This window comes from Fringilla coelebs (assembly GCF_963513975.1).
Source record: "Fringilla coelebs genome assembly, chromosome: 19".
Taxonomy (NCBI): domain Eukaryota; kingdom Metazoa; phylum Chordata; class Aves; order Passeriformes; family Fringillidae; genus Fringilla; species Fringilla coelebs.
This window is the reverse complement of record NC_140045.1, coordinates 479,025-498,209: the sequence shown is the minus strand read 5'-3', so window position 1 is coordinate 498,209 and position 19,185 is coordinate 479,025. Positions and strand designations below refer to the sequence as shown.

Sequence of the window (19,185 nt, the reverse complement as noted above, 5' to 3'; positions counted from 1 at the left end):
CGCTCTGGCTCACGCACACCCTTTGCAGACCGTGCGCTCAGTGCCAGTGTCTAATGGCCCCGAAGTGAAGAGCCAAGCGCTGCTCCGGCGGCGGCGCGGCCGGCCTGCCGCAGATGAACCCTCCTAACTAGCGCCGAGGGGTCGGGAGGGACGGCGAGCAGGGGAGAGCCCGAGGGGCCAGCCGGGAAGACGAGGATAGCGGTGGATAGCGGTGTGCGGAAGAGGACGGACCCGCGAACAGCTCCACGGCTACCTGTCGACACATGCTGTGCTCCATGGCTAACTCGGGCTGCCTCCTTGTCTCCAACTCAGGCATGCTTCCTCACTCTCTCCCCTGTCCTCCAGCCTTCCTCTACCTCCAACAGGTAAGCCACCCTCTCCAGGGGATTTTTTTGCTTTCCGGTTCGCACGTGTTTCTGGCTGGTTCCCTCTCGGCAGAGGGTAAGAGCTTGACATCTTCCTCGCAGCCTCCCCGCTCCAGCCCCGCGGCAGCCGGAGCTGTGCCGCCGGGGGGGCTCGGCCGCAGCTTTCGGGGGTTCTCCGGTTTCCCCGGCGTGGCGGCGGGAGCAGGGCCAGGGCAGCGGCGCGGGCAGTGCGGCAGGCAGAGCCGCCGGCGCGGCTCCAGCGCTCCCCCGCCTCGGCGCTGCTGCCGCTTGGCGATGATGGATGCTCGGTGAAGGAACGAGGCTCCTGCGTGGCCTGAGCAGAAGGGAAGGTGATGAGCTCGGGCGTGCACCGTGCGTGCGTGCCCACGGCCGGGCGTGGGGCTGTCCCGCTGTCACTGGAAGTGCTGCAGAGGGACCGGGGGCACGTGGTGCCAGGCGGGTGCCGGGCTTGGGCAGCCCAGAGGGAGGCTGCTGAGGTCGTCACTTTGGTCCTTCACCTGGGCCGAGGTTTCGCTGTCCCACGGGGCTGCCCTGATTCCTGTGCTGGACCCTGAGCGCCGGGTTTCTGGGCCCATCATCCCGGGGGAAGCGCGCCTTGGGAGAGGCAGCATCTTCCTCAAATGCCTCCGTGCTGCGTCGGAAATCCCGTCTCCCAGCCAGGCAAACCGCTCCATTTGTGCTTTCAGGAGTTTAAAAATTCATGGCATCCTCGCTGCGCTTGGCGTGGCCGGCGCGGTTCACCCGGCGGCGAGGACGGGCGCAGGGTGCCAACCCTCCGCCCAGGGGGAGGCTGAGAGTGTCGGGTCCCTCGGGGTGTCTGTGGCCGGTGTCCGAGCGGGGTCGTGGCCGGAGCGTGGCCGGCGGTGGGGGGCACGGCGAGGCCCAGGTCTCTCTGCCGTGCTGGAGGCCGGTGCTGGCCGTGGGCACGGGGGCTGCGGCAGGGCTGCCAAGGCAGGCCCGTGATTTATTGCACCCAGAGCCCGGGGACAGCCAGGGCTGCGCTGGATTTCACCCTTCCCAAAGCTGCACTGAGGTCCCTGTGGCACATCTGACACTGAGCAAAACCTGTCCCTGAACCCCCACCTGTCCGGGGGATGGTTTCTGTGCCTAGGAAGAGAGCACAAGGATGCTTTGGAGTGGCAGCCAGTGCAGGGCCCAGGGCCTGTCTTGCAGCATGGGGGATGTCCCTCTCCAGCTGGGATCCCCCTGTCCCTGGCCACACGAGGGGCTCAGCTGTGCTGCTCTCTTGCCCTGCGGAGCACTCTGGCAGGGGTTGGCCTGGGTCTGGCAGCAGTGGTGGTGACAGCACGGCCCGACGGGTGCTCCCAGTGCCTGCAGGGCTGGGAAAGCAGAGCTGCAGGTCCCTGGGAGGCAGCAACTTTCCTGGGTGTGCAGCTCTGCACCTGGGAGCTCCCAGTTCCCCCATCACCCTGCCAGGTTTGCTTTGACCGTTGTGTTCTGCATCTCTTCCTCCCTGCTCTCCCAGAAGCCTCCTGCTCCTTGGCAGCAGCTCTGGACTTGCAAGCCAGGAGGAGGGTTTTATTACAGGATTTGGAGTTGGATTTTCACCCGGCTGGTGAGCAGGATGGAGGTGAAAATCTCCGTCCCCTTCCTGGGGTTTGTCCTGTGCTGAGGTTCTGCACCCAGCACCTGGGGACAGGTGTTCCCAATGCGTGTCACAGCAAGGTGTCAGGGAGAGGGGCGTCGCTGGAGGCCCCACGAGGGGCAGGGGATGGGCCATGCGTGGCTGATGGGCCCCTCAGTGGGTGTGCCTGGCACCTGCTTTAGCTCTGAATTTGCTCTGGGTTTTAGACTGTCCACCTGTGCCACCTGCACCCCAGGAGCACACGGGAGCAATGCTGCTTCTGTCTGTGGGCACGTGCCCACCCCAGAGCTGGCTCTGCCAGCTGGCCTGGCTCACCTCTGTGCACCTGAGAGGGTTCACCTGACTTTCCCTGAGCTGGCTGTGCTGTGGGGTCTGGGGGGACTTGGCTGTGACCCCCTGGGTTACAGGTCCCTGTCCAAACCCTTTATGGGTTTGTAAGGAGGTGTACCATGAGGGTGTCTGTGCCAGTGACCAGGACTGAGTCTGCTGGGCTGGCCAGTCGGTCAGGAGCTGGGTAATGCCAAGGTCTGCACGCAGTGACTGCCCTCATCCCCTTCAGACAGCGCTCTCCCTACCAGGAGCCTGTGGCTGGGTTGGTTCTTGAGGATGCTGCTGATGTTCCGTGGCTCCCAGCCCCAGCCTTTGCAGCTGGGTTGGGATTTGAAGGAATGACCAAGTAATGAAGCTCTCAGCAAAACTTCAGTTCTTCCAGCACCAGGGAGGGCTCAGCAGTGCCAGCGGCTCTTCCAGGTGCTGTGGGTGCCTCTCAGCTCACTCTGCTCCGCTTCCCCGCTGTGGCCACCCTGGCCTGGCTGCAGGAGCCGTGGATCTGTGGCATTCTGGGCTGTGCAGCCACACTGTGCCCGGGAGCTGCCCCTGGCACTGCCGTGCTCCGAGAGCGGGACTTCTGGAGGGCTGGAGGGCAGGGGCCACGGGAGGGTGGGTGCATGTCTGCAGCAGAGCAGCCTGGGCCAGTGGGAACGCTGCATCCTTCCGCGGTGCTTGGCAGGGACATTGGCTCTGGCTCAGTGAGGGTCTGGGTGTGGAAGGACCCTTTGGTGCCTTCCTTTGGTTAACAGAGGATTCAGCCACTGCTGAAAACACATCTCTGCTGTTGTGAGTGAGCAGTGGTGGCGGCAGGACGGGGCTCGGTGCTGACCCAGAGCAGAGCCGGGCTCTGAGGCTCAGCATCAGTGCTGAGCCCTGCAGGGCCCTGCTGCAGCCCCAGCCACGTGCAGGTCTGAGCCCAGCCCAGGCTGACATCCAGGTGTGCTGAGGCCGCTGCAGGGCTGGCCCTGGGGCGCTCCTCGCCGGGAACATCCCCGCTGCTCGCAGTCACACCCCGGCACAGGAGACTTGGCTGAGCAGCGCCTGGCCCGCCGGGAAACAGCCTCTGCAAATCCTGCTTGGAAAATTCCTTTCCAAAAGGGCTGCTGCCAAGTTTAGCGTGGTGTATTTTTAGGGAGCGGGTCTATTCCGAGCGGTTCGCAGCAGCGGGTTCGTTTCAAACCGGGCTTCTCCCCCTGCCCGCGCCTCGCGCGGCTGCGAGACCCAGCACGGCAGCTCCCGGCTCTGGCCAGGCTGTGCCAGCTGCCCTGCCCTGTCAGCGCAGGCCTCAGAGCCCCCAAACATGTTTTCTGCTTCGGGTTCTTTCATACTGAAAACACTGACATTAATTTTAGCTTTGCAAAGCTGCTTTTCCCACAATAGCTGTGATTTTGGCCCACACTGCCTGGCAATGCTCTTTTTATAGGTATATTCCTATTTTTATGCTATAGTGATGGGTGAATGAGTAGATTAAATTAGATTTAGTATCTGTCATTCTTTAAAGCATCACATGCAGTCGGAGGGGGGTGTAACAAAGAAAGGCTAATTAGAAGAGCGGGTGCAGGCCACCCCCAGCAGTTCCACCAGCTGCACCACCCCTGGCCCTGGGGCTGCCCCTGCTCAGGGGCCACCATCCACATAGCAAGGTGCTTTGGAACATGGTTTTCTGTGCACCCCTCGGGCCAGGCCAGCTCCACGGGCTGCAGCCAGGGCTGGGCAGGGTGCTGGGTGCTGCAGCTGGGCACCCTGGGCACCTCCAGGAGCTCCAGGGTCACTTGGCTGCCTGGCTGCTGTCCCCACGGGGATGGGGCTCCTGTGTGGGATGGTGGGCTTCCATGGAGGAGTCAGGGGCACCAAGGGGCACTGTAGCCCCTCCAGGAAGGCCATTAGTCACTTGAGTGGCACTGGTTTTTGTAGGCAGCTGTGGGGCTGGGTGCCAGGAGGGCTTGGGGACCTGTGCCAGTGTTGGGAAGGCTGGGAAGGGTGCCTGGGCACAGGAGAACTAAATGTCCAAGGAAGGAGGTGGATCTTCCAGGGCTGGTGTGAGCCAGCATGTGGTCAGGGGCTGTGCAGTGACCCAGTGACATGCCAGTGCCATTGAGCAGGCTGGGAGCTCTGGGCTGGAGCTCTGGGAGCTGCAGGATTCACCCCTCCAGTGCCCATGGGCAGCCCTGGCAGGGCTTTCAGCTGCACCCCCTCCCTTGGCGTTCCAGGGGTCGGGAGGGAGCAGTGTGAGCAGTGTGCCCCTGGCTCCTGGAGCGTCCCAGCAGGGGAAGGGTTTGTGTGGCCACCACAGCGCTGTGGGCACTGCCTGCCAGGGGTCAGGCGCTGCTCCACACCAGCCCTGCTGTGCCCAGCCAGCATCCACACCCGGGTTCTCACCACAGCCTTCAAACAGCTCCCGTGGAAAATCAAAACTGGGGAGAAAAGAGTGGGAGCAAGCGACAGTGGCAGCTTATTTGTGATCTGCATTGTGTGGGGAGCCCTTAATTAGAGGTAATTAGACTAATTAACTTGCAAATGAGAAACTCATCTTTTTCTCCTTTTTTTTTTTACAAGAAAAAATAGAAAAGACGAACAACAAGATAAATATTGAGGCTAATTACGTTCTACCTGCTGCAGACCCCTCCAGCCCACGGGAGGCCTCTCTCCCCACCAGCCCGGCCCTGGGTGCCATCCCTGTCCGTGTGTCCTGCGGTGGCTGTCCCCACTCAGGGCTGGTCACACTGCCAGCCATGTCCCTGTGGTCCCCTCTGGCAGAAAGGGACCCCCTGCACTCCCAGCAGGGACACAGTGTGTGTCCAGGAGCTGCTGGGGACAGGCACAGGGCACCAGTGGCAGGCCCTGGCAGCAGCAGTGCCACCGAGGGCATGGCCCCAGCAGCATGCCTGGCACACTCCCTGCCGAAGCCATCCCATCCCACCCCAGGCCGGAGCAGGGACATCCCCTCCGTGGCCCCTCCAGGTGACACACCCGGCTGCTCCCAGCCCCAAGAGCGGGATGTCCCCTCCGTGGCACACCAGGTGACACACCCGGCTGCTCCCAGCCCCAAGAGCGGGATGTCCCCTCTGTGGCCCCTCCAGGTGACACACCCGGCTGCTCCCAGCCCCAAGAGCGGGATGTCCCCTCCGTGGCACACCAGGTGACACACCCGGCTGCTCCCAGCCCCAGGAGCAGTGATGTCCCCTCTGTGGCCCCTCCAGGTGACACACCCGGCTGCTCCCAGCCCCAGGAGCAGGGATGTCCCCTCCGTGGCACACCAGGTGACACACCCGGCTGCTCCCAGCCCTTCCCTCGGGGCACCGCTGCTTTCCCCTCGCTCTGTGCCGCACACCCCGGGGGTTCTGTTAGCACAGCCCGGTTCAAATGTCTGATTAGTCTTTAGGAGATCGAGGGGTCAATTTTCCACAGCTCCTTCCTCTCCATTTAACTAATTTAACTGCACGATTGTTACAAATTTCATTTTATTATAGCGCTGCTTCTCAGTCCAATTGAATTACCAAAATCTCATTTTCTCAGAAGTGCTGAATATGTAATTAGAGGAAAAATTATGCTCCTGGCTGCCTATTAGAGAGGGCTGCGTGCAGGCACTGTCCGGGCACACACATGGGTCCGTGGTGCCTGGGGGCAGAGCCGTGCCGGGGATGCCACCAAGGAGTCCCGCAGGTGTGCCCTGGCACCGCTGGCGTTCCGGGGGCTGCCGTGGGTGAGCCCGGCCCCGTGCCGGTGTCGGGCTGTGTCAGGAGGGAGCCAGAGGGCTGTGCATCCCGGAGCTCTGTTCCTCCCACCGCCGTGCCTGCTGCTGCCGCGTCCCGGCGGCGGCGCGGCCGTCGGTCCCTCCCGGTGCGGTGGCACCGGCACACGGCGAGCCGGGAGCTGCCGGCCGTGCAGGCGGGGGTGGCCGGGAGCCCTCCCCAGCACCCCCGTCTCGCCTTGGTTACACAACATTATCATTTCATAATACTCTGAAATATACATGAAGTTGGCTGAATGCAGATGAAATTGCACCATTTACTTCATGAATATTTCATGAAGCCTCAGCTCCGAAGTTTCCAGCTGGCAGAGCCAGGAGCCGGGGCCGGAGCGTGCCCCCGCTGCCCGTGCCGGAGGTGACAGGGACACACGTGCTGCTGCGTGCCCTGTGTCACCCCCGCTCCTGGCGTCCCATCGCTCCGCCCGTCCTGCCCACGCTGCCAGGGCCGAGGGGCAGGGCGGGGGGATGCAGAGCGACCCTGGCTCTGTGAGCTCAGGGAGCCAAGGGCAGGAGCAGGGCAGGGGGATACAGAGTGCCGGGAAACGTGTGCCAGCCCAGAAAAATGGTGTTTCCCATGCCAACAGGCTGCTCTGCTTCCCCAGCTGCTCCTCCTCCTCCCCCTCAGGTGCTGCCTGCCCACCGGAGCACTCCTTTCCCACCACAGCATCCCTGGCAGATGCCGTTACCAACCTCTCACCCCTCCCTGCTCCGCTGATGAAGACGTTCAGTGCAGCAGCCGCGGGTCCCTGCAGCTCCTCACTCCTTCCCTGCTTCCTCCACAGGCTCCATCCCCGTCCTGCCCCCCAGCCCTCTGTGGGACCACTGTGGCCCCGCTTTGGGGGTAAGGGACCCCGCCACCAGCTCCTGGCATCCCCTCGGTGGGCAGGGCTGGTCCCTCCTGGGGCTCCCTGACCCCCCTGCCCGCAGCCAGGAGCCTGCACAGCGCTGGGCACTGCTTTGTATGGATGGCACAGCCTTTGGGCTAATGAAATATTTACAGGTCAGTGGTTTTGTGAGAAATGACAGGGATCAGTCAGTTCCTTTTCAGGGAGTAATTTTCTTCCCTCGGTGGCCCGTGTTCCATGTTGACAGTCATTAGCAGGAGCGAGGGCCGGTCCGAGGGGGAGCTCTGCGTCTGTCACGCAGATGAGTCCTGCTGGGCACGGGATGCCTGCGTGGCCCAGGGTGCCTGGGGGCTGCCTTGGGCCGTGCCAGGGCCCTTCTGCCTGCACTGGGGCGTTTCTGGAATGTGTCTCTGCTGCTCAGCACAGTGCAGGGCAGTGGCTGTGAGGGCTGATGGCCCCCTCAGTCTCCCTGGCTGCTGCTCGCTCCGGTTTCCTGCTGGTGGGCGCAGCGGGACCCCCGCAGGAGGGTTTGGAATTGCTGAACACCCGTCCCTGTGCTCGGCAGTGACCTCAGGCTCCCTCATGATGTAGCAAGGGTGTGCCCTGGCATTAGCAAGCAGGCAGGAGCCATTCCAGGTCACAGCTAAGTGTTTTCTGCCTGCCCTGTGGATGCTGTGGTGCTGTGGGCCCCTCTTTCCCCCCAGCAGGTGTCTGCTTCCCAGCGGGAGGAGCAGGACAGCCCCAGGCAGAGGGGACTGCTGTCAGGGTGGGGAGGTGTGTAGTGACAGCGCTGTCTTCCCTCTCCTGTTGCTCTAACACCCCACAAGTGGGTTCACCCAGCAGTGCATGTGCCGTGACCTAATGGTGCTGTGACCAAGCAGGGTCAGCTGTGACTGGGCAGTGCCATGCCGTGGTTGGGCAGTGCCATGCCGTGGTTGGGCAGTGCCATGCCGTGGTTGGGCAGTGCCATGCCATGGTTGGGCAGTGCCATGCCGTGGTTGGGCAGTGCCATGCCGTGGCCAGGCCATGCTGTGCTGTGCCACCCCTGCGCCATCAGCACCGTGCAGCACAGGTAGGGCACAGCCGTGGGCAGAGGCGGCTGGTGGGACTTGCCCTGGGTTGGAGATGGGGCTGGGGTCAGGCCGAGGCAGCAGGATGGCCGTGAGGCTTGGAGGAAACTGGCACGTCCGTGGCAGCAGCAGGGGACTGGTGGTGCCCCTGAGCCCTCCTGGGTGGCACTGTCACACCGGGCGGGCAGCACGCCTGTCACAGCCCAGGTTTGGTGGCCCTCTGCAAGTGCTCGTGGCTGGCAGCTGCCTCATCCTTGGTGCAGGGCTCTGCGCCAGGTGACTGCTCTGGCCCTCTGCATCCGGGGGCTCCTGGCCCGTTATTTCCCTAAAAAGGAACAAAAGTGGGAAACGGCGTCGGCAGCCCCGCGCTGCCAGGCACAATCACCGAAATGCGGCGTCGGCAGGAACCGGCCCCACGCTAAATGACTTGAAAGGAAATGGCCTGGATTGTGCTGAGGAGGCAGAGTGTGGGGGGAGGAAGCAAGTGGAGCAAACAAAAAAACTTCATTAATTAAAGAAACTCGTTAATGAGGGACATTTAATCAGCTAAAGATGATATCTACCCCCTGCCTGCTGCGGCAGCCGCTGCACAGGGCTGGTGGTGCAAGATTGAGCCATGGGCAGGGCAGAGGACACTGCCCAGGGGACACCTGGCAGGGGACATGGGGCAGAGGACAGCTCATGGGGACACTGCCCAGGGGACACCTGGCAGGGGAACTTGGGCTCCCTGTCCCAGCATCTCCGCTGCCATCCCTGGGGCAGTGGTGTTTGAGCACAGGGCCGTGCCACTGTCCTGCTGGTACCTGCCCGAGCAGGTGGGCAGCAGAGGTGCCAGGTCCTGCTTGTGCCCCCCGTGCTGCCAGCTTTGCTCCAGGCTCAGGCACTGAACTGATCTTTCTCATTTTGAGCGAGGCCAAGGGCTGTTAAGGACCAGAATTCAGTGTCAAAGGCGCCGTGTGGGAGCATCCCTGTGCCCCAGGAGGGCTGGGTGCTGGCAGAGCAAGGGGTGTCTCTCAGAGCCCCTGTCCCTGGCACCCACAGGCCAGCACTGTGCCACAGGCTCCCTGCATGGCCAGGCACCCCGAGGTGGGGATCCCATGTGTGCAGAGGTGGGTCCCCAGGGACCCCCGGCGTGCTCAGTGCAGGGGGACACCCCAGAAGGGGCTCCAGCCACCTCCTGGGAGGAGCAGAGGGACCCTCAGTGCTTGGGGCTGCCCCGGGATGGGGCTGTTCAGCGCTGCAGGCAGCGTGGGGTGTGAGCTGAGCAGTGTGATGTCCACGGGCAGCACACAGCCAAGCCTGTCAGCGTTCCCTTCCCATGGGACCTCACCCACAGCAGCCCTGACCGAGCAGCTCTGTCCCCAGAGGGGTGGCCAGGCCCTGGGAGGGGACGGGAGGTGCTGGAAGCCGTGGGTCTGTGGGTCTGTGTCTGCAGCACCCGCAGCTCCAGCGCCATGAGCAGCAACCAGGGGAGCCTAATGGTCCCTGAATGAAATACTGCCCGGGCTGGCAGCACTGCGACAGCCCTAATTAATAACTGATACACACGTGGCTGCTGGGACAGGCTGGTGAGGGCCTGGGAGGGCCCAGGACCTGGCAGGTGGGACAGTCCCGGCTGACATCCTGGTCAGCGTGTTGGTGGCTGATCCTGGCTGCAGTGACAGCAGGGGTGTATCCAGTGCAGAGCAGGCAGGAGGGATGTGGGCTGCTCCTGCTTCTGCCCGTGCAGGCAGGGAGGGACGGGCACAGGGCACCAGGATCAGGCAGGGAGGGACGGGCACAGGGCACCAGGATCAGGCAGGGAGGGATGGGCACAGGGCACCAGGATCAGGCAGGGAGGGACGGGCACAGGACACCAGGATCAGGCAGGGAGGGACGGGCACAGGGCTCTGGGGATCAGGCAGGGAGGGACGGGCACCAGGCTCTGGGAGAGTGACTCGGTGACTGTCGGTGTCTGCCAGCTCCCTGGAGAAGAGTTGGGTGCCGAGACCCAGGCGAGCGCAGGATGGAGCCTGTGGCCTGCCAGGTGGAATGAGCACCTGGGGTGTGGGCAGGAGTGGCGTGGGCAGCTCCCGGCTGCCCGTCCCGGGGCAGGGCCGTCCCTGGGCCGGGCTCCTGCAGCCTGACAGCCCCGGCCCACACAGGCGGGTGCGTGAGGCTGGCGCGTCCCGAGCAGCTGAGTCAGCGCGGGCGGGCGCTGCCGGTGCTGCCGATGACTTGCAGATCTGCGGCGGGGCTGTTCCCGCTGGGTTTCCGCGTGTCCCCGGTGCGGCTCTGCTGCCACCCTCACGGGCTGGGGACGGCAGCTGCCAGCGCATCCCCCTGCCACCCCCACCATCCCTCCCCGACATAAATCGGCGGCACATACACGCACAATTTAGGAGCTTGTCTCTGCGGCCTGAGCCACAGATGGGTTTCACAGGCCGGGGGTGCTGCAGCACGGTGTGAAGCATCCAAGGGGCTGCAGGCGCTGCCCCCCGCGCCCTGGCACTGCCCCTGGGGGCTGCAGCCGTGCCGGCCGCAGGTGCAGCGCACACCTGTGCGAGGGGGACGGGCCGAGGGCGTGTGCTGTGCTGTGAGGATGGACAGGCGGTGGATGGGTGGGTGTGCAGAGCAGGCGCTGCCTGGGAGCCCCACGCCGCACTCCCAGCCCCACGCAAACCCCTTGGCGTGGGTGCAGTTCACCCCGTTTGACCAAGGCTGCCAAGCCAGCTGCGTTAGAGCAAAGGGCCTGATTAAATATTTAGCAGTTAATTGATCCCTGTCTGGTGTTTGCCAAGGGCCATCAGCATCCCTCCCTGACGCCCCTCCCAGCCTGCCCAGCCGGTGCTGGTGCTGTGCAGCTCCCAGCCGGGCTCTGCCATGCCCTGTGGGGCTCCAAAACGACCTGACCCGCTCTCCCTTCCCAAGGAGAGGGATGTGCCAGCTTCAGGAGTTAAACCCCGCACGGAGGCCTCCGTCCTCCTACCCAAGCCCAGCGCGATGGGCAGGCAGAGCATGGCAGTGGGAGAGGATGGGGCTCAGCTGCTGGCAGCGTGACCCTAAAGCCACCACAGCACTGGGACAGCCCAGGGTTGGAGGGAGACACCCCAGGCTGGGGGGCAGTGGGCTGGGTGGGGCTGCGGAGATCAGAACCCCACCCCGGGGCAGGTGGCGGCCCAGGTACGGCAGCACTGAGGGGACGGTGCCGCTCTCTCGGCAGGGTAACCAGGACGCCACGGCCCCGCCGGACGCGATGGCCCAGCCCTACCCCCCCGCCCAGTACCCCCCGCCCCCCCAGAATGGCATCCCCGCAGAGTACGCGCCGCCGCACCCCCACCCCACGCAGGACTACTCGGGGCAGAGCACGGTCCCGGAGCACGCCATGAGCCTCTACACACCAGCACAGAGCCACCCCGAGCCGGCGGGCAGCGACGCCAGCACACAGTCCATAGCAGGGACACAGACGGTACCGGTGAGGCACCTGGGGCTGGGCTGGGCTCGGGGCAGGGCCGGGGGCACGGGGGGTGCTGGGGCAATCCTGCTGCGGGGTCCAGGGCAGTGCTGGGGGCACGGGGGGTGCTGGGGCAGTCCTGCTGCGGGGTCCAGGGCAGTGCTGGGGGCACGGGGGGTGCTGGGGCAGTCCTGCTGCGGGGTCCAGGGCAGTGCCAGAGCTGCCAGGAGGGTCCTGGGGCAGTGGTGCTGCCTGGCCAAAGTCCCACAGGGTACCAGGCTGGGTGTTCCTGCCATCACTCCCCCTCAGAGCCCCCCACCATTTCTCATCACTCGTAATCCACTCGCTTGGCTCTGCTCTAGGAGATCGTGGCAATTACAGCGCTGGAATGCAGCACTGGGAAGGTGCTGAGCTCTGCACTTTTCAGTCCTCCCACATGGTCCTTAGTGCAGCGTCTGCACCCCCACCCGAGCATCCCCACGGCCCCACCAGCATCCCCTGGCTCACAGGAGGGAGGGACACCCGTGGGTTACTGCCCAGAACCCGGGGACCACAGGGTGCAGGGTGTCCCTGGGGGCAGGCAGGGCCAAGCCCAGGGCAGGGGGACACTCCTGCTGGGGACAGGGGCTGGCATGGCCAGGGGCTGATGGCAGCGGTGCCTCCCCCAGCAGACAGACGAGGCGGCACAGACAGACAGCCAGCAGCTACACTCCTCAGACAACACAGACAAGCAGCAGCCCAAGAGGTTACACGTCTCCAACATTCCCTTTCGATTCCGGGACCCCGACCTGCGGCAAATGTTTGGGGTGAGTACAGCTCCATCCAGCCACCACATCCCTGCTCAGTGCTGCACCAACGGGACCAAGTCCTGTCAGAGTGGGAGCCACGGGAGGGACAAGGGCTTTCCCCTGCATGACCCTGGGGGTGCCCAGGTCTGGCCCCCAAGGCAGCCCTCTGCCCATCCCTGGCACAGAGCCCCGTGCCAGCAGCTCTGGGTGCAGGCCCAGGGGCTTTGCAGGCACTCACCCCTCTGTTCTCTCCACTTGCAGCAATTTGGGAAAATCCTGGACGTGGAGATCATTTTCAATGAGCGGGGCTCCAAGGTGGGTGATGCCCATGGCCAGCACCGTGCAGCCAGTCCTGGGGAGGGTGTCAGTGGAGCCAGGTTGCCCAGCAGTGCTGTAACCTGCTCTCCCCTCCTCTCCTGTCCCATGGGACCCTTGCATGCCGTGCCCCGTGGGGCAGCCCCGGTGCCAACTCGGGAGGTGGTGCGGGTCCCTGCACCCGGCACTGGAGGGAGGAGAGGGCTTGCTGTGTCCCACCACGGGCAGCTCGTGTCCCTCTGTGTCTGGATGTCTCTGTTGTATCTTCCCCGCTTTCTGTGCCCCTCTCGCAGACTCTTCTCCCAGCTCGTGGGCGATTCTGGGGCCTCAGCCGGGACCCCCGGCCCCTGTGGGGACCCCAGTCTGGGCTCTTCATCTCTGCACTGTGGCAGCCTCACCTCCTGCGCCAGCTCTCCTGATTCACCCCCTCTCTCTCTCTGTCCCCACACCCTCTCTCTGTCTCTCTCTGTCTCTTTCTTTCTCCTTTTCTCCTCTGCTCACAGGGTTTTGGGTTTGTAACTTTTGAAACTAGCACAGATGCCGACCGGGCACGGGAGAAGCTGAATGGCACCATCGTAGAGGGCCGGAAGATTGAGGTGCTCAGATAAGTGTGCTAGTGCCGTGCCATGCCTGCGTGTGCGTGTCCCTGCCCGGGCTGGGGGGCGCTTGGGGCAGCCCCGGGTGCCCGGGGAGCTGTGCCCGGCGCGTGCATGTGTCCCTGAATGTGGCACGGTGGGAGCATGTCTGCGGGAAGGTCGGCGCTTGGCACAAGGAGTGTCTGGCCCACAGGAACCTCCCGGCTGCACGGAGAGCTGGGGTGCCAGCTGGGGCTGCATTCTGCCTGCTGCAGACAAGGCTGGCAGACCCCCGTGCCCACAGCAGCCGCCCCAGGCTCTGCTGGGAGCCCTGGGGCTCTGCCCCGCATGCCACCCCCCCTGCTCTGTGCTGGGAGGCAGAATCCACCCGCAGCTCCACACCTGCAGTGCCAGCAGCTGCCCAGCCCCGGAGGCTTTGATTTCTCCAAGCTTAGCACAGGGATCAGGCTCTGCCCATTTGCCAGCAGCTCCCCACTGGTGGCTGGCAAGTGGTGGGGAACAGGGTGGCACATGGCACAAGGAGTGGGACAAAATGTCCCCAGCAGTGCTGACGGCAGAGAGGGAGCCTGGCAGGGCACAGCAATGCCCCATGGACAAGGAAAACATCATCCAACAGAATTGGGCAGGAGCTCACGGGCAGCATGTCGGGGCTCAGCCTGAGCATGGCACCGCAGCTCTCGGGGCACTGGCCAGCAGCCTGAGCCACGCTCACAGCTGGAGCATGGAGGCCTGGGCTGGCTGGAGGCACAGGAAGGTCTGTGTTCAGCGGGGTGCTGCAGGCAGAGCCTTGTCTCCTGTCTCTGGCGCAGCTGGCATCCTTTGCTCCGGCCCCCGAAGCAGCAGCAGCAGCAGCGGGCGCTGGGCGCAGCCGAGCGGGCCCTGGACCCCAGCCTGGCCAGCTCCACGTCCTCAGGCACTGAGCCCCGTCCCTCTCTCTCCAGGTGAACAACGCCACGGCCCGTGTCATGACCAACAAGAAGGTGGCCAACCCCTACACCAACGGTAAGGGCCAGTGTCCAGGGACCAGGGGCTGCAGCAGGCAGGGGCACCTCCGGGCACCAGCGCTGTCTGGCTCCGTGGAGCTCCGGCAGTGAATGCCCTCCACACTGCAGGCAAATGGGAGAGCAGCTGCTCCTGCCCAGTGCAGGAGTGCAGCCCCCATGCCCTCCTCCTGCCTGGGGATGGGGCTGTTGCCCCTCAGAGCACCACGGAGAGTGCCCTGTCCTCACCGGCTCTCCCTGCCCACAGGCTGGAAGCTGAACCCGGTGGTGGGAGCAGTCTACGGCCCCGAATTCTACGCAGGTAACGTCGGGCTGCAGCAGTACCTGCTGTGGGTTTCCCTCAAACTTCAGCTCTGCCCTGTGTCTGCCACTGCTCCGTGCAGTGAGCAGCCCCTGGCTCCTCTTCCCTGTCCTTCATACCTGCCTGGACAGTTCCTCCTATCCTATCCTATCCTATCCTATCCTATCCTATCCTATCCTATCCTATCCTATCCTATCCTATCCTATCCTAAACCTATCCTATCCTATCCTATCCTACCCTACCCTACCCTATCCTACCCTACCCTATCCTATCCTATCCTATCCTATCCTATCCTATCCTATCCTATCCTATCCTATCCTATCCTATCCTATCCTATCCTATCCTATCCTATCCTCTTCCCTTGCCCAGTGTCCCCACGGGGCCATGTCCCTGCCAGCCTGAGGGTTCAGGGGTGGGCTGTGCCACAGGTGCCCCGTGGGGGCTGTGTGCTCCTGCTGTGCACAGCCCACAGGTGTCCCCTGCCTCCTGCAGTAACGGGGTTCCCGTACCCCGCCACGGGGACGGCCGTGGCCTACCGAGGGGCACACCTACGGGGCCGGGGACGTGCTGTGTACAACACCTTCCGTGCCGCGCCGCCGCCGCCGCCCATCCCCACCTACGGCGCGTGAGTACCCCCGGGGGGCTGCTGGGGCGGGGGGCGAGTGCTGCCACACCACCCCGGGCCTGTGCTGGCATTGCCAGGCTCGGCAGGGGCGGGCTGCAGCTCCTGCAGCACCTGCCTGGCCGCAGGCTCTGTCCCAGCCCCACTCTGCTGCCCTCGGGTGAGCCGCACGCTCAGCAGCCTCCTGCCCACCGGGGCACAGGACGGTATTGCAGCCAGGATGGTTGGTTTGGTGGAAACTCTCCCAGCACATGTGGCTGAGATGGCGTTGGTCACAGACACAGCCGTGGCCATCTGTGGCTGCTTGGCTGCTCCCGGCAGAGATCCTGCCCTGGGATCCTCCTGTGGCACGCCCTGCCCTTGGCTGTGCCCTCTGCGTGTGCCCGAGTTCCTGCCCAGAATCCCAGCCCAGAGGTGCCCTTGGGGCCTGGACAGCCCGTCCTTGCCATGAGCCATGGGGCTGAGGCAGCTTCCCCCTTTCAGTGCCCTCACCCCGCTGCCCCCGGCCCGGGGCTCTTGCCAGGCTCTGACGCCTCCTCCTCATTTCCAGGGTCGTCTACCAGGATGGGTTCTACGGAGCTGAGATCTACGTAAGTGACACTGCCAGGGCTGGGCTGTGATGGGAACGCCATGTCAGCACAGGGCGCAGGCGGCATCACACAGGTTCCTGGTGGGCTATGCTCCCCAACCCCTTCCCCTAAGTGGCAGCAAGAGCATGAGCACGGCACAGCTTCCCCAGAGCAGTCTGGGTGGCACACACCACACAGGATCCTGTGCCCAGTCCTGTGCCCCTGCCAGCCCTTGCAGGGCTGGTGCCACACAGGATTTACGGCCTCAGTTCCTTGCACCCGCATTTAACCTCCGTGTCTGAGGAGCCAGCAGTGATATTTCAGGCGGGCACTGAAGGATTTATCTAACGTGACACCTCATTAAAGCGAGCAGGGAGGTGACAGTCTCTTCTCTGGAAATTTAATTTTTTAAGGTTAATGTTTGTGAAAGCCCCTGGGGAATGAAAATGAGGCTGATGCGTGCCCAGTGGCACTGGCACCGGCCCCCTGTGGGCCCCACAGCTCTCTGTGCAGTGCCATGGGGCACCAGCTGCCCCCAGCCCCAGTCCCCGGTGGGGGCAGCCCCCTGACCAGTGTCTCTCCCTGCAGGGGGGCTATGCTGCCTACAGGTACGCCCAGCCCGCAGCAGCAGCGGCCGCCTACAGCGACAGGTGAGCACCGGGCACGGCACCTGGGGGAGCCCCGCGCCACCCTGCACGGCCACGCTGACAGCCCGGCTTCTGAGCGCTGTGGGACAGGACAGAGTCAGGCACGGGAGGGCGTTCTGCAGACAGGGACCCCTCGCTCCCCTCAGGGCTCGGCCGGAAAGGGTTGGCACCACTGCAGGGGGAGCAGGGAGATGCTGGGGGGCTCCCAGGTGCGGCTGGGAGGGAGGGAGGGCTCGGAGGGGACACAGGACCGCAGCTGCTGTCACTAACACCCCCGCTGTTTGCTCCTAGCTACGGCAGAGTGTACGCAGCAGCAGACCCCTACCACCACACCATCGGCCCCGCCGCCACGTACAGCATTGGCACCATGGTAAGAGCAGCCCCTCGGCCTTCCTCTGCTTTCCGGGGGCTGCAGGCAGCCCGGGGAGGGGTCTGGCACAGTGTGGGGCCTGTGGGGCACAGGGCAGGGGCTGTGGGAGGGCAGTGGGAATGGCACAGCCCCTGCCTGGCTCTGTCTGCAGGAGAGGAAACCCCCACCCCGCACCCTGCCCCACCTTCCCCTCACACCCCGCGCAGTCCTGCCCGCACGTGGCACTTCCAGGGGCCTGGCTGTCCCCTGGGCAGGCTTCAGGACCTCTCTGTCATCCCAGTGCAGGACAGTGTCCCCAGGGCCCCGCGTGCAGCCACACACGGGGGGCACCGCAGCCCCTCACACACCACAGCTCTTGGCCAGCTCTGACAGCATCAAAGATGAAAAATTGCACTCACGGCTGGGATCGCAAAGCCAACCTGCCTTTTTCTGCCTTTTGGCTCACTGGGCAGCTGCTAGTGAGGGGCCACGGGCACGGCATCCTAGGGGTTTTCAGCTCAGTGCCACAGCAGGGATGGGGGCAGCTCCTTGGCAGGCATGGCACAGCAGTGCCACACTGCAGGCACAGGGCAGCCCCTGCCCCAGGCCACCACAGAGCCCAGGCAGCACTGGGCACCCTGGCCCTGCCTGCCCCTCACATCCCAAGGACAGCAGCGATTTGGTGTCATTTGAAAGAGAAAAAAAAAAAAAAGAAAAAAAAAGAAGAGAAAAAAGGGAAGATCTAGGCTTTGGCTATCTCTGAATACTGATTGGCTTTTTTTTCATCTTTGATGTTGCAGGCTAGTCTATACCGAGGAGGGTACAGCCGCTTCACTCCCTACTAGCAAGACAGACCCAGCCCCCCCACCACTGCCCCCGATGCTCACTAGCACCAAACCAAACCAGGCAGACAGAGCCGAGGCCGAGCCTGCGGAGGAGCCGCGGGTGCTGCCCGGGTGGCCGGGGCTGGCGCCGGGCTCTGTGGGGCCGCAGCACCCCACACCCGTAGGGTTACCTCAGCCGCTCCGTCCTGCCGCCCGCCCGCCTCTCCTGCAGCATCCGCCCGCCCCGGGGCCAGCCCTGAGCCCCAGCAGCGCCCCGTTCCCGCAGCCGGGGTGCGGGGTCCCCCCGCTGCCTCATCCCCCGCGGGGCAGGCGGGGCGCCCAGCCTGCAGGGATGCTCGCTCCACAGGCGCTGGGGCTCGGGGGGACAGCAGCCCCCGAGCAGCCCCTCTGCCCCCGTAGGAGAGAGAGGAGCCGGCTGGGGTTGCTGCCAGCTGTGGGGCCTGGCGAGGCTGGGGTGGGTTCGGGATCCTGGGGCAGCCTGCCGGGCAGGTGTGATGGGCTGGGCTGGCTGCGGAGCTGGGTGCGACGGGCTGGGCTGGGACGGTGCCTGCGTGTCCCGGCCACCAGCTCGGCCTGAGTGCTCCAGCGAAAGACCTGCCTCTCTTGTTTCTGTTGTAGTGAACCCGTGGCCGTTTCCTTCTGGGACCAGGAAGGGCAAAAATATCCACACACACACAAAAAAAAAAAAAAAAAGAACCCCCCAAAATATAAAAATTAAAAGCGAAGCAGGAAAAAAAAAAAAAAAAAAAAAAAAGAAAGAAAAACCGAACAAAAAAAAAGAGAAACCAAGCCAAGCGGCAGCAGCCAAGTGAGCCCCAACTGTCCACACACACGGAGTGAGCGAGTCCCAGAGGAGCCGCGGCGAGCCCCGGCGGGCGGACGCGCCGGAGGGACCCCCAGCGCCCCGGCCCCACAGCCCCGCAGGGAGGGAGCCGGCGCGGGCAGGCGTGAGGGTCCGCGGGGGTCCGGGGGCCCTCCCCCGCCCAGGCGCAGGGCCTGGGCTCCACGTCTTCCTTTCCCCGGTGCGGCAGCGCTGGGGGTGCCGGCAGAGCGCTGCGCCCTGCCCGGCTCGTGGGACCGGGTGACAGGGTGGGGACCTGGCTTGGTGCCACCCGGCGCTGGCGGCCATCGGCGTGTCAGGTGTGCGAGGCCTCAGCTCCAGCGCGGAACTGGGGCGGCGGCGCGGATGCGGTGCTGAGGTACTGCAGGGGACGACCCTCTGCCTTTTAAAGGGAATTTTTGTTAAGAGGAGCTTGCAACTCGCTTGTGATCCCTTCCCCTTCTTCCTCCCTCCTTCCCTGACACCCGCGCTCCCGCCCTGCCTGGACCAGCCCGGACCAAAGCTGGGCCAGGCCAGCCCCAGTCCCACTCCCGCTTGCTCTGCGGCACGGGACACGCTCACGGCCACCCGTCCCTGCCCGAGGCAGCGGGATGCCCCCAGCCCTGGGCGCGGGGTCTCGGCCGCTGTGTCACCCACAGGGGACCCCCCCGAGCCGCGAGTGGCAGACAGCCCGTGCCGCCGGCACGCGGGGCACTGCGGGGCCCATCCCGGGGTGCAGCGCCGTCCCGCGCCCTGCAGGCTCTGCCGCTCCTCAAACCTCACTTTATAGTCTGCAGACGCCCCCGACGCCCCAGCGATGAGCTCCCCCTTTTCTATTCCCAGTGTACATAGCCCCGGCCCCGCTCCCTGTACAAAGCTCCGTCCATCGCTGTACTGGCTTCTCCCTGACA

General features: G+C 64.5%; 1 protein-coding gene across 3 annotated transcripts; it reads left to right on the top strand.

Moving 5' to 3' along the window:
• Nucleotides 1–263: 263 nt before the first annotated feature.
• On the top strand, nucleotides 264–19,173 carry RBFOX3 (RNA binding fox-1 homolog 3; the record flags this gene model as incomplete). Of its 3 annotated transcripts, none has more annotated exons than XM_084218285.1 (12): nucleotides 264–365; nucleotides 11,191–11,442; nucleotides 12,090–12,227; nucleotides 12,471–12,524; nucleotides 13,028–13,120; nucleotides 14,062–14,122; nucleotides 14,369–14,422; nucleotides 14,915–15,047; nucleotides 15,595–15,634; nucleotides 16,202–16,263; nucleotides 16,552–16,630; nucleotides 18,073–19,173. In XM_084218285.1, the coding sequence occupies 12 exons, from the start codon at nucleotides 264–266 to the stop codon at nucleotides 18,073–18,075; spliced, it is 1,071 nt and encodes a 356-aa protein (XP_084074411.1). In that variant the 3' UTR covers nucleotides 18,076–19,173. The 3 variants fall into 3 exon arrangements, with proteins under 3 accessions (XP_084074411.1, XP_084074410.1, XP_084074412.1); XM_084218284.1 differs by lacking the exon at nucleotides 18,073–19,173 and adding an exon at nucleotides 17,410–17,488; XM_084218286.1 differs by lacking the exon at nucleotides 18,073–19,173 and adding an exon at nucleotides 17,410–17,488 and having other exon boundaries at nucleotides 285–365; nucleotides 12,093–12,227.
• Nucleotides 19,174–19,185: the final 12 nt, after the last annotated feature.